The 13,332-nt window shown below is 33.0% G+C and overlaps 1 protein-coding gene across 1 annotated transcript; it reads right to left on the minus strand.

The window, feature by feature from the left end:
- Positions 1–4,384: 4,384 nt before the first annotated feature.
- LOC142847264 (olfactory receptor 7G2-like) lies at positions 4,385–5,326 on the minus strand. Its single transcript, XM_075967980.1, has one exon. It carries the CDS (start codon positions 5,321–5,323, stop codon positions 4,385–4,387), a length of 939 nt encoding a protein of 312 aa, XP_075824095.1. The 5' UTR covers positions 5,324–5,326.
- Positions 5,327–13,332: the final 8,006 nt, after the last annotated feature.

Below are 13,332 nucleotides of genomic sequence, written 5' to 3' on the forward strand. Positions count from 1 at the left end.
TCAGATACGTGTATACATTTGTAAACCTATCATTTTAAAGCGGACATATGGATCCCAGAAGCTCTCTGGTCATCTGAAAGTTGTAATGGAGTAATCTTTTCAGATCATGCCTTCAAACCAAGGTCGAGAAAAATAGTGCAAAATAATAGTGATTCTCAGGCTTTTTAAAATACAGTTCCTCATTCTGTGGTGACCACCTGCAACAATTTTTTTCATATTTCTTAATTGCAATTTTGCTGTGGTTATGAAAAATAATGTAAATATCTGTGTTTTCTGATACTCTTAGCTGACCCCCATGAAAAGGTCATTTAATACTCAAAGGGGCCACAACCCACAGGTTAACAACCACTGCAATAAAGCAGTGTTTTTGTTACTTAGGGGTATAGTTAGAGTCTTTTTCTTTATTTAAAATTTTTATATATTTTATTCATTGATGTTTCAAGATTTTATATTATTTTATACTGGTAATGAAGTCTTTTCTTTTGCATAATTACTCTTTACTTCATTCTAGCTGTGCCAATATGAGCAATTAAATTACAATAGTAAATATGGTATTTGAATTTTTTTAATGCAATTTAATACAAATAGAAAGAAAATGAATTTGTTGAATCTCTTATAGCAACTTCTAGTAAGTAAAAACACCTGAAATTATGAATTAGTTATTCAATAAATGCTTGTCTCTAAAACTAGAAAATGTTCTTCATATCACAAAATTAGCACAATCACATTGCATGATTATCATAAATGCACAACATTATGTGGATTTTTTCCATTATGTAGAGTTTTGTATTTATGAATTAGATGTGGACCAGCAAGATCCCTTGCTGCATAATGGTTCTTCCTAAACAAACTCAGTAAAAGAAAAGTCAAATCAAGAACCTGAACTAAAGACGGTATAAATCATCTCTACATGTTGTCCTTTGACTGCTACATGAATGTTGTGGCAAATGCAAGCTCCACTTCCAACACTACAGACACATACTCATTCATGAAATAAAATAAGAAAGATGTTGCATGCTATGGAGTGGATTAATTGCTTAACGAAAATAGAAAAATAAAATTATATTATTGAATTAATGAGTGAATATAATGTATTGGAATTTCTTGGATTCTAGGCAAGCTTATATTTTCAGGATATTTACAAAAGAGAGGCTGAGTTGTTGTACTCTAAAATTTTGTTTTATATGCTGTGATATACACTATGACCAAAAGTAAGCTTAGCAAGAAAGGTTCTATTTCGTCTTACAGTTTATAGTTTATCATGGTGGGAAGTCAGCGAAGGGATTTAAAGCAGGAACCTGGAGGCAAGAGCTGAGCAAAGAATGTGAATAAATGCCTCTGACTGGCTTGACCTCCATGAATTGCTCAGTTTGCTTTCTCATAAAACCCACACCATATCCTCAAAGGCCTTAATGCCCACAGCGGGCTTGGCTCTAATATCAAATATTAATAAAGAAAATTCACATAGATGCATATATATTAAGGTAATATATATCTTTTCCCAGTTGAAGTTCTCTCTTCCCAGTTTGCTGGAGTGCATACCAAGTTGATGAAAAGCAAACAATCAAAGCTCCCCTATGCTTGCTTGTATTCAATTATGGAATTAAAATATGATCACCAATCTTAGTTTATAACTCACAAGCTCGCTTGCACTTGTTACTATATCTGGACATGTTTTAGATTGTAACAGTTGAGCTAATGATTTGAAAGCAACAAGAAAAACATATTTATATAGGAAAGAACTTCTAAAGTACCACCCCTAGCTGAGGAGCTGACTACTTAAAGACAATCAGTTTTCTTTGTAGGTAGCTTCTGCCAAGTTGTTCATTTCCCAGTTAATGAAAATAACAGAATGAATATGTGATAGATACTTTACATATGTGTTTGCAATTTTAAAACAGTTAAAAAGGATAAATCCTCTTCAAAAATTTAAATTCAAGGAAGAAATATCTTCAAACAGAATGTACTAATCTAATGAGTACAACTTTAACCCAGTACCACATATAAGGTGAATGAAATTTATTCCCTGACATGTATGGGCAGCCCATATATGGTGGTAATTTTGTACTTGTCTATATTGGGTTTCATGGTCTTAGTTAATGAGGACAACTTACCAGATCTCTTCTTCAAGAGGGCACCAAACCTCATTACAGATTTAATGATACCGTGTTTCTGCTAGCATCACAAATGCACTAATTTTATGTTTCTGACTTGCTTTAAGTAACCGTAAGGTTTGGAATTGTACTCCTGTTTCTCAGATGATTTTCCAAGTGAGAGTCTAAGGTTTTGTATTGTCGTTTCCTCTACATTGAAACTTTTCTCCCATGTGGGATAGGAAAGTCTTGAAACTGTGGTAGGAAACCAATTTTCCATGTCTGGAAATCCTTATGTTTTTAGGATTCAGAATATACTTACCAGTGTTATTAATGCAGAAAAAAGCTGCCTGGAGCAAAAGGCCATGCCAAGCCTATTCTCAGCACTGTGGAGTTTGTTGGTAATAATGTAAAAATTTGGGTTGTGAATTCCATAACTTTTCATCTGTACTGAAGTGGACGTTTTAGTGTTGCAACTGCTTTTGAGTATAAGTATAAGCTACTTGTGCCTATAAGTAGCTCCTCAATCATACTCCAGTTAGTGAGTACAATAGAAATTCGTTAGATCACCAAGTTGGTACAATAATAACTTTTATCTGCCCTTTCTAGTTGACTCTGTGTGTGTGTGTGTGTGTGTGTGTGTGTGTGTGTGTGTTGCATCTACCTCGGAAAAGCCTCTCACAATATAAATTGTGTGTGTATTATACCTATACTACTTTTGCTCATATATTAATAATATCCAGTTTCTTTCCATATCTTAAGAATTGTCATTGCCCATTAGTATATGTGTGCAAGGATTATTATTTTATGCTCATTTAAATTTTCTGTTAATATTATTACTGCTACTAACATTAAATTAAAATCTGCATTTTCTATAATTTTGAATATAGAATGAGCTTTGGAAAATAACATCCACTATGCTCTTACATGCCTCATAAGGAAGACAAAATTCTACCAATACCTTAGATCGAAGGAAGTAGGATTTTGAAAAATATATCTAGTAGGTGAGAATAATTGACAATAGTGGTAAACTAGAACATTCCTAAAACTTACACTTTTGTGTTTTTTCTTCCTCCAATGAGATATGTTCACAAAAGGTCTACAGAAAAAATATTTCTAATGCATTTTTAAATGTAATAAACTTGATAAATTTTTATGATTTAAGTATATTTGTTCTAATATATCAATAGATAAATTTCTGAAATATATATATATATATATATATAAATATATACAAACCCCCAAATCATATATAAATATAATATGATGCTCATTACACAAATTACCAATATGCATTTTTAACAAAAATGAAAATTTTATGTGCTTAGCATACAAAATATCTCTATAGTCTAATAAAAGATAAATTAAGCCTCTTTAAGCTTATTTAATGTCAAATTAAATACATGTTTATTGTATGACATTAATATAATAAGAGAATTTATGGAAGAACTTAAATCAGAAAATATATCTAGGTTGAAAATAATAATACATCAAATAAAATAGATATTTTGCTTATAAACATGAGAGAGAAAATACACTCAGCTCTGCTTAACCAGCAAAAAAAGACTATCAAAATTTTAATCAAAACAAGGATGGCTATGTACATTTAAATTACATAGAAATATACATATATGTATAAAACACGTTAAAAACAATGTATATGTGTGTATAAATACGTGTATATTATATACATATATCTATACACATGCACACAAATGCATTCCTACTAAAGCTAATGTTACAATTATATCTCAATTGAGAAATGAGACTATCCTTGATCATGGAAAACCATTGTCTTTGAAATTTACTTTTTAACGAGGAAGAGAGCTCTTCACAGAAGTTGTACAGGTTTATAAAACGGAACATGGTCTATTAATATGAGAGATACATAGAGCAAAATCATAAACTCATACTGTTGAACTACTAATTCCAATATTGAAATTTCAGTATCCATAATTAAATTAAGTCATTCTTTGTCCTCTATCTTCATACCACTGTATTTCATATTGTAAAATAACAATAGAATATAAGCCCACCAATATAATATAGAATATGTCATTCCTGTGCAAGTATACTTGCTTATATAATTATTATACAGCAGATTTTCCAAGGTCAAATGAATAAGGATATAGACATATTGATATAGACACAACAATCAATTTTTGTCAGTTAATAGACTCAAAGAAATTTTATTCTTTGAGTGAAGAAAATATTCTCAGTTTCTGTCTGAGAATCATGTACTAATCTGTCACTTGATTATTGCCAAGTTGATTATTTTAAGAATGACCACATCACATAAAGTGTGCCATCCTAAAGATGAGCATTCTCAAGGCCTCCTTTATGTCCCTGTTCCTCAGACTGTAGATAAATGGGTTCAGCATCTGAGTGACTGTGGAATACATTACTGAAGCCACTGCTGTCTTTCTGGGAGATTCTGTAACTGCAGAGCTAATATACACTCCCAAACCTGACCCATAAAACAAGGAAACAACTGACAGGTGAGACCCACAAGTGGAAAAAGCTTTATACCGTCCTTGCACTGATGGGATTTTGAAAACAGACGAGACAATTTCAATATAAGACAGAAAAATTCCTAAGAAAGGAATACCGCCAAATAGGACAGCTGCAATATAAATCAAAATCTTATTGATAAGCGTGTCAGAGCATGCAAGCTTTATGATCTGAGCAAGTTCACAGAAGAAGTGGGGGATTTCCAAGTCTGTGCAGAAAGTCAGCCGCAGCACCATGAGACCAAGCAGTAGTGCATTCACAACACTAATGATTAGTGAAACTAGAACGAGCAGAGTGCAGAAGTGTGGATTCATGATAACTGTGTACCTTAGAGGGTGGCAAATCGCCACATAGCGATCGTAGGCCATTGCTGCAAGCAAACAATTTTCTAATCCAGCAAAAATCAAGACGAAGCAAGCCTGAGAGAGGCAGCCTGTGTATGATATTCTCTGATCCTGTGCTTGGATGTTCCAAAGCATCTTCGGTACTGTGGCTGAGCTTATACAGATGTCAGCCAAGGATAGGTGGGAGAGTAAAACGTACATGGGTGTATGGAGATGGAAATCTGAACTGATGGTCAGGGTAATGAGTAGGTTCCCAAGAAATGTGACCAGGTACATAAACAGGAATAGTCCAAAGAGAATGGGTTGTAATTCTGGATCATCTGAAAGGCCCAAGAGCAGAAATTCTATTGTAGCTGTTTGATTCGTGGATTCCATGTTGTTTAGAAGACTAGGGGAGAAAAAACAGACATTAAGACATAAATATTTTTTCCGAAGATACTTCATTACAGAAAAATTTCACCTTTTAAAATAATTCTCAATTATTTTTTCTTTTCCCACTTTCCTGTAATAATGTCCATTTTGCTTTTTCTGCTCTGTTCTTTTGGCTACATTAAACTGAATTATTTCTTTTTCTTCATTTAAACACTAAGTATTAATAATGTAGAACATTGTGTCTGACTAAAATTCCTCCAAATTCTGAATTCAACTAAAAAATAATCAAACAAAATGATTTACAGCATGTACAATCGCCATATCAAGTAATATTTTTAAAATTGGCACACTTCATTTTAATTTTTGCCTCATTATTTTCTTAATGCAAGGAAGATATAAAATCATTGTATAAGATATTTTGTGTCTTAATATACAGCATTGTGACATATCATCCTTTTTTAAGTAAGTATTGCAAGGATATTCCAAAACAGAGTTTTATATATGAGGCACCTATATTATAATTTGTAACTTATTAATGACATGAAACTGTTCAAAATAGGAGAAAAATAATGTTTGAAAGTGAAATAAAGATAGAGAAGCCTTGATTTATAATCTCAAATTCAAGTGTAAAATCACAGACCTTAGAACTTTGTGTGTATAGAAGACCAAGAACTTAACAATATAGATGAACAATATTATCACTTCTCCCATAAATTTAATGAAATATATAGCAATTAAATTAACATAACCTACAGTTAGCTACAAGATTTACCAATCTGAGGTTGATGAGTGGGCTCAGCAGGTAAAGGTGCTTGCTGTAAAGATTGATATCCATAGTTTGAACCCTTGAATCTACATGGGCTAAAGAGTGAGTCAACACCCACAGATATCCTTTAACCTCCACACGCACACCATGGCAAGGATATACCTACATTTATACACAGATGTTCATACATGCACACACTCACAAACATGAATAACTAATATATTTTTAAAAAAAGAATAATCAAACTGATTAGAGAAAAATAATTTAAATAAAACTTATAAAATATTTTAATAACCATTAAAGTATACTAAATAATTATAAATTTTTGGTAAGCATGCTATGCATCATGATTAAAATAGTTTTATTGTCATCTATCACTAACCAATAAATTAAAGCATATTACTATATAATATTTGACATTGCTAAAACAACACATATGTACATCTAATAATTTGAAAAATATATATGCTCCATTCCCAGACAGAAAATGAAACAGAATTTGGTACTCATTATTCTCCTGAGTCTTTAAAATATATATTCAGAATATATATTCATATATTCACACGTATGTGTCTGTGTGTATGATTTTATTCAGAACTACATATAAAATAATAATATTACATAATTCTAAATTGATGTAATTAATTTGTTTTATGTGGTATTCTATGTTGTGCATTTTCAAAATCATAGAATAATATTTAAAAACACAAATAAGAGTTTTACCTCAGTATCAGCCTTAATATGCTCATTATTGTCAATACACATACACAAAAAATCAAAAAAGAACTGTTCTGCAAATAGATGCTTTATAATAGTGAGCCAAATATTATCTAACCTACATATACACTATTACAATTTTTGCTTTGTCCAATACACTATAAAAATGATTGAGAATTATAGAACACTCTTTAAAAGAACCAAGAGTAGACTGCTCTTTAGAATGGTTTTAAGACCAGGGTAAGATATTAGCAAAATGAAAATTTCTCAAATAAATGTACGTTGCAGAGCATAAATGGAGTTTTTCAAGTTATTTGGGCACTAGCATAAAGGAATGGCATACAGTTCTTCTTGAACTTACAAACACATAAGAGAAATTGTTCTTTCTGTGAAAAGGGCACTTTTCCTTCTTTGAAGAAATAAATGATTCTCAAAGCAAATGTTGGTGTAGTGCATACTTAAATGGGAAAGACAGTCAAATGATGATTACAGCTTGATTAAGTATGGTGTTGGTGACCCATGGGACTTTGCTTTACAAAAGTCCCAATTAAGTGGAGCCCATTTGACTCTCAGATGGCTACAGGACAGCACAGGTCCTTACAGACATAACATCTGTAAGGAAGAAAGTTTCTTTGCTGATTAACACACGAAAAGAGGACCTTACCTTTCCATCATCTGATATTTTTTTTTACCATAGTTATGGATAGTATCTTGCATATCTTACCCTATCTTTATCCTATCATTCAAGGAAAGTTTTTTTCCACTCTATCCTAAACATCAATGTGGAAAGCTGTGGTAGTATTATTAAGACTGTAAGCTTGGAAGGAGGAATAAGAAAATGAATAATTATATTCACAAAATGTGAATGAGATAGTTAAAATATATCTTTTCATGTGTGACTTACTAAAATAAATTAAAAAGAAACCATTAAATACACAATTGAGAAGGTAAAATACAGTCTAATGAAACACATAAAAACTGTGACAAATTAATTTGTGCCATCTATGTTACATTCAAATATTTCTAAAATACAATCAATAATTAAATGAAAATGGACACTTTCTTCTTTGTATCTGATTTATCAGTGATTACTCAGCTTAAAAATCAATGTATAATTATACTGTAACATTCAATATTCTTCAACTACAAAATAGTAAGCTAGTAAATATAGGGAGTCATATAATGTGTGTATATGTGTTTGTGTGTGTGTAAGTCCATAAACACCATAAGAAAAGGTTAAAAAATTAAAAGTAGCACCTTTGCCAAGGAAGCAAGCAGTGCTAACTACATATCTTATCCTTTCCCTCCATTCCTCAAATTCTAATTCCCTAATCTCATCAGTAGCTCTGCAGCAGAACTCTTGCAGCAGCTCCTCCACATTCCGTCTCTGGTAGATGGCATAGATCTAACCCTCTCCAAATCTTTTCCCATTCAAAGCTTTCTCCCGCCTCTAATTCCATCAGGCATTCCCTGGGAACCAGCAAGCCACATTGGGCAGGAAAGCAGGACGGTTACCCCAGTCTCATCTCCAGTTGTTACCACACATCTGCTGCAGCCTTTCTTACTTCCTAACACATACACACCATGTCCCACAGATATTCCCCTTAAACTTTTACCCCCAACTCATTGTTTTATTCCATTCCCCCAAGCCCAGTAGGTATTCCCTGAGGACCCACTTCCACACTGGGAAAGGAAGAAGGTAGGCTAACTGCAGATCTTCACATACCTCAGGATTCCTCCATGTCCAGACCCAGCTCTGTAGCAGAAATTCTCTTGTGACTTATCCTTACTCTCTGCCCCTGTTCCAAGGAGACTGACTAAGCATAACCTTGGGGAATAGCATGTTTTCCTCACTCTCCTGAAGCCACACTACCACCATGAACCCATACCCATTTCTAAGACTCTGGTCCCAATACACAGAAATATATTTTATTAGGAACCTCCAGTGCCCATACCTATCTGGATCAAAAAAGATTTTACTTACAGGCAACACACTTCCACCACACACTCCTGAGAACCCAAGATGATGCAGAAACCAAAGAAGACAATACACACTGAGAAAAAGCAAGACCAGATATTAGCACTTAGAATAACATTCTTCCCAACCCCAGATATGTAGACACCAGTGTAGAAACATAATCAATGACAGCTATGACAATATGTCTTTAATATAGCCCAGCATCTCTAACACAGTAGGGCATGAATATACCCAAATAGTTAAAGCACAAATAAAAGACCTATAAAAAAGCATTTATGAATATGATAGATATAATTAAAAAGGAAATGATTTTTTGAAGACATACATAAAAATACAAATTTTGTAATGAAATGACAAAATCCCATAGTAACTGAAATTAAAAAGAGAATAACTAAAACAAAATAAAAAAACCCAGAAAAACCTAGAAATAATTTAGAAATTCAAAGAAGAATCTCAGAGGCAAAAAAGGAAATATGATGGAAAAGAAAAATTCAGACATTGAAGACATTGTAGATAAATTGGATACCTCAGTCAAAGAAAATGCTAATTCTAAAAACTCCTGAAACAAAACACCAATGGAAATCCGGGAAATTATAAAATTACCAAATCTAAGAATAATAGGAACAGAGAAATGAGAAGAAACTCTGGTCAAATATACAGAAAATATTTCAAAAAATTTAAAAGAAAATTTCCCTAATCTAAATTAGTAAATGTCTGCTATGGTACAAGAAGCATACAGAACATGAAATAAACTAAGTCAGAAAATAAAGTCACCTTTCGCATTTAACAATAAAAACACTAAATGTATATAACAAAGTAAAATATTAAAATTAGCAAGAGAAAAATTTCAAGTAACATATAAATGCAGACCAATTTTTACTACACTTGCTTTCTCAATGGAAACCTAAAAAGCCAGAAGATCCTGAAAAGATGTGCTATAGACTCTAAGAGCTAGAAATTCCAGCACAGAGTTCTCTAACCAACAAATCTTCAATCATTACAGAAGGAGAAATTAAGACATCCCTTGATAAAATCAAAAATATGAAATTCTTATCTGCAAGTCTATCTCAAAAGAAGGTGCTAGAAAAATAAGTTAACTAAAGAGATTATCTAAACATACACACACACACACACACACACACAAAAACTCACAGAAAATAAATGATCCAAGACCAGAAAGTCAAAAGAAGAAAGCAACACTTCATACTCATACAATCAAATAAACCAAAAAATAAGAGGTCTTGACAAAAAATGATTGTTATTCTCCAGCAACACCAATGGTCTCAATTCTCTAAGAAAAAGAGTAAGAAAGTGAATACAAAACCAGGATCTATACTTCTGCGGTATACCAGACACACAACTTAAAGTCACATTAACATATTAAAAATGGCCTACTGATGATGAACCCTTCCATGAATTACAGATATTAAATATTTTATTATTGTTGATTGGTTTGTATTGAAATCTCTAACTCTTGATAAGAATACAAAAAACAGAATCATATGAACCTAATTATATCACTTTTATTTTAAATTTTAAGTATATTTTAAAACTTCATACATGAGTGATATATTTATACTTCTATTCCCACATCATTTTCCTATAACTCCTCCAATGTCATTCCTTTCTCTCTCAATTCAGAAACTAGTTTTTTAATGTTTTATCATATGTATACACATTTGTACATATGAATAACTACATATATACATACATACATATGTACACACAAAACAGCAGCCTACAGAATGAGAAAAAACCTTCTCCAACCCCACATCAGACAGAGGTCTGATCTCCAAAATATACAAATAACTCAAGAAATTGGCCATCAAAAGAACAAATAATCCATTAAAAAATGGAGTACAGACCTAAACAGAGAACTTAAAACAGAGGAATCTAAAATGGCTAAAAGACACTTTTAAAAGTGCTCAACATCCTTCGCCATCAGAGAAATGTAAATCAAGACAACTCTCAGATTCCATCTTACAACTATAAGAATGGGCAAGATCAACAACACTGATGACAACTTATGCTGGAGAAAAAAATGGGATAAAGAGAATACTCCTGTGTTGTTGGTGGGAGTGAAAATTGGTATAGCCCCTTTAGATATCAGTATGGTGATTTCTTAGAAAATTAGGAAATATCCTTCCTCAAGACCCAATGATACCACTTTTGAGTATATACACAAAGGATGCTCAATTGTACTTCAAGGACATGTGATCAACTATGTTCATAGCAGCATTGTTTATCATAGTCAGAAACTGGAAAAACCCTAAATGTCCCTTGACCAAAGATTGGATAAAGAAAATATGGCATATTTACACAATGGAGTACACAGCAGAAAAATAATGGTATCTTGAAACTTGCAGGAAAATGGATGGAGCTAGAAAACATCATATTGAGTGAGATAACCCAGACCCGGAAAGACAAATATCATATATAATCATTCATAAGTCACTTTTAGACATAAAGCAAAAAAAAAAACAGCCGAAAATTCAAAATACCAGAGAAACTAGACAACAAGGACAACTATAAGGATCTAATAATCTACATGGGAAGTAGAAAAAGACAAGTTCTTCTGAGTAAATTGAAAGCATGGGGACCATGGGAAAGGGTTGAAGGGGAGCATAGAGGAGGGGGGAAAAGGAAGGGAGAAAAGCAGAAAAATATATAACTCAATCAAAGCAATAAAAAAATAAAATTGAAGCAAGAAAAAAAAAATAAGAGTGTTACTAACATTCTGACTTATGTGGCTGTGATGGTCTTGAAGGATAGAATCAGTGTTTGAACTAAAGTAGGCAAGAAGATGTATAATAAAACCACTTTATCCCACCTTGAGAAAAAAGCTATATGACGTGAAGCATGATAGAGACATCGTTCTCTGATGGACTAGCTCGCATGGGTCATTATGGATACTGATTATTTTGGATTAAAGTTATTGTAATGTTAATTAGTGGAGTACATCAGATGAAAGAGAGGGTATAAAAAAAGTAGTAGTGATTGATGCTCAGTTTATTGGGCCAGATAGGGTTAGGTTCTGTGAAAGTTATGAGATTGAGTTAAATTGGTTTGGACTCACATAGAAATTTCATGACTTTACTGAGGCTTATGATTGGACATAAGATTTATGAGGTAGAAAGGGACTATTCAATAGTGGTATGGACTATTGGCATGAAAATTTTGATTCTTAAGGATGAAAACAATCTAATGGGTATGAAACATAAGCAAAGAAGAAGCACCATCAAGGACTTTTATATTAGTACCTCCATCATCAGCCATCAGTTAACAACCACTGGTCATTAATATCACTTAATGTCAACGGACTCAACTCACCTATAAAAAGGCACAGGCTAAGAGATTGGATAAGAAAACAGGATCCAACATTCTGCTGTTTACAAGAAACACACCTCAACCACAAAGACAGGCACCTACTCAGAGTAAAGGGCTGGGAAAAGGCATATCAAGCAAATGGACCTAAGAAACAAGAAGGTGTGGCCATACTAATCTCTAACAAAGTTGACTTCAAACTTAAATCAATCAGAAGAGATGGAGAGGGGCATTTTATACTCATAACAGGAACAGTTCATCAGGATGAAGTCTCAATCCTGAACATCTATGACCCTAATATAAAAGCAGCCACGTACATAAAAGAAACATTGCTAAAACTCAAGGCAGCCATCAAACCGCACACCCTAATAGTAGGAGACTTCAACACTCCTCTCTCACCAATGGACAGGTCAATCAGACAGAAACCTAACAGAGAAATAAGAGAATTAATGGAGGTAATGAAGCAAATGGACTTAACAGACATCTATAGAACATTCCACCCAAATAGGAAAGAATATACCTTCTTCTCTGCAGCTCATGGAACTTTCTCAAAAATCGACCACATAGTCGGTAACAAAGCAAACATCCACAGTTACAAAAAAATATTAGTAACGACCTGTGTCTTATCAGATCACCATGGATTAAAGTTAGAATTCAACAACAATGCTACCCTCAGAAAGCCTACAAAGTCATGGAAACTGAACAGTCAACTACTGAACCATACCTGGATTAAGGAAGAAATAAAGAAAGAAATTAAAGTCTTCCTGGAATTCAATGAAAATTAAGAAACAACATACTCAAACTTATGGGACACTATGAAATCAGTTCTAAGAGGAAAGTTCATAGCACTAAGTGCCCACTTGAAGAAAACAGAGAAAGCTCACATTGGAGACTTAACAGCCCACCAGAAAGCTCTAGGAAAAAAAGAAGCAGACTCACCTAGGAGGAGTAGAAGACTGGAAATAATCAAACTGAGGGCTGAAATCAACAAAATAGAAACACAGAAAACAATACAAAGTATCAGTGAAACAAAAAGCTGGTTCCTGGAGAAAATCAACAAGATTGACAAACCCCTATCCAAACTAATCAAACGGAAGAGAGAGAATTTGCAAATTAATAAGATCAGAAATGAAAAGGGGGACATAACCACAGACACAGAGGAAATTCAGAGAATCATTAGAGCTAACTACAAAAGCCTATATGCCACAAAACTGGAAAATGTAAAGG

Source organism: Microtus pennsylvanicus, chromosome 3 (genome assembly GCF_037038515.1).
Source record: "Microtus pennsylvanicus isolate mMicPen1 chromosome 3, mMicPen1.hap1, whole genome shotgun sequence".
In the NCBI taxonomy this organism is placed as follows: Eukaryota; Metazoa; Chordata; class Mammalia; order Rodentia; family Cricetidae; genus Microtus; species Microtus pennsylvanicus.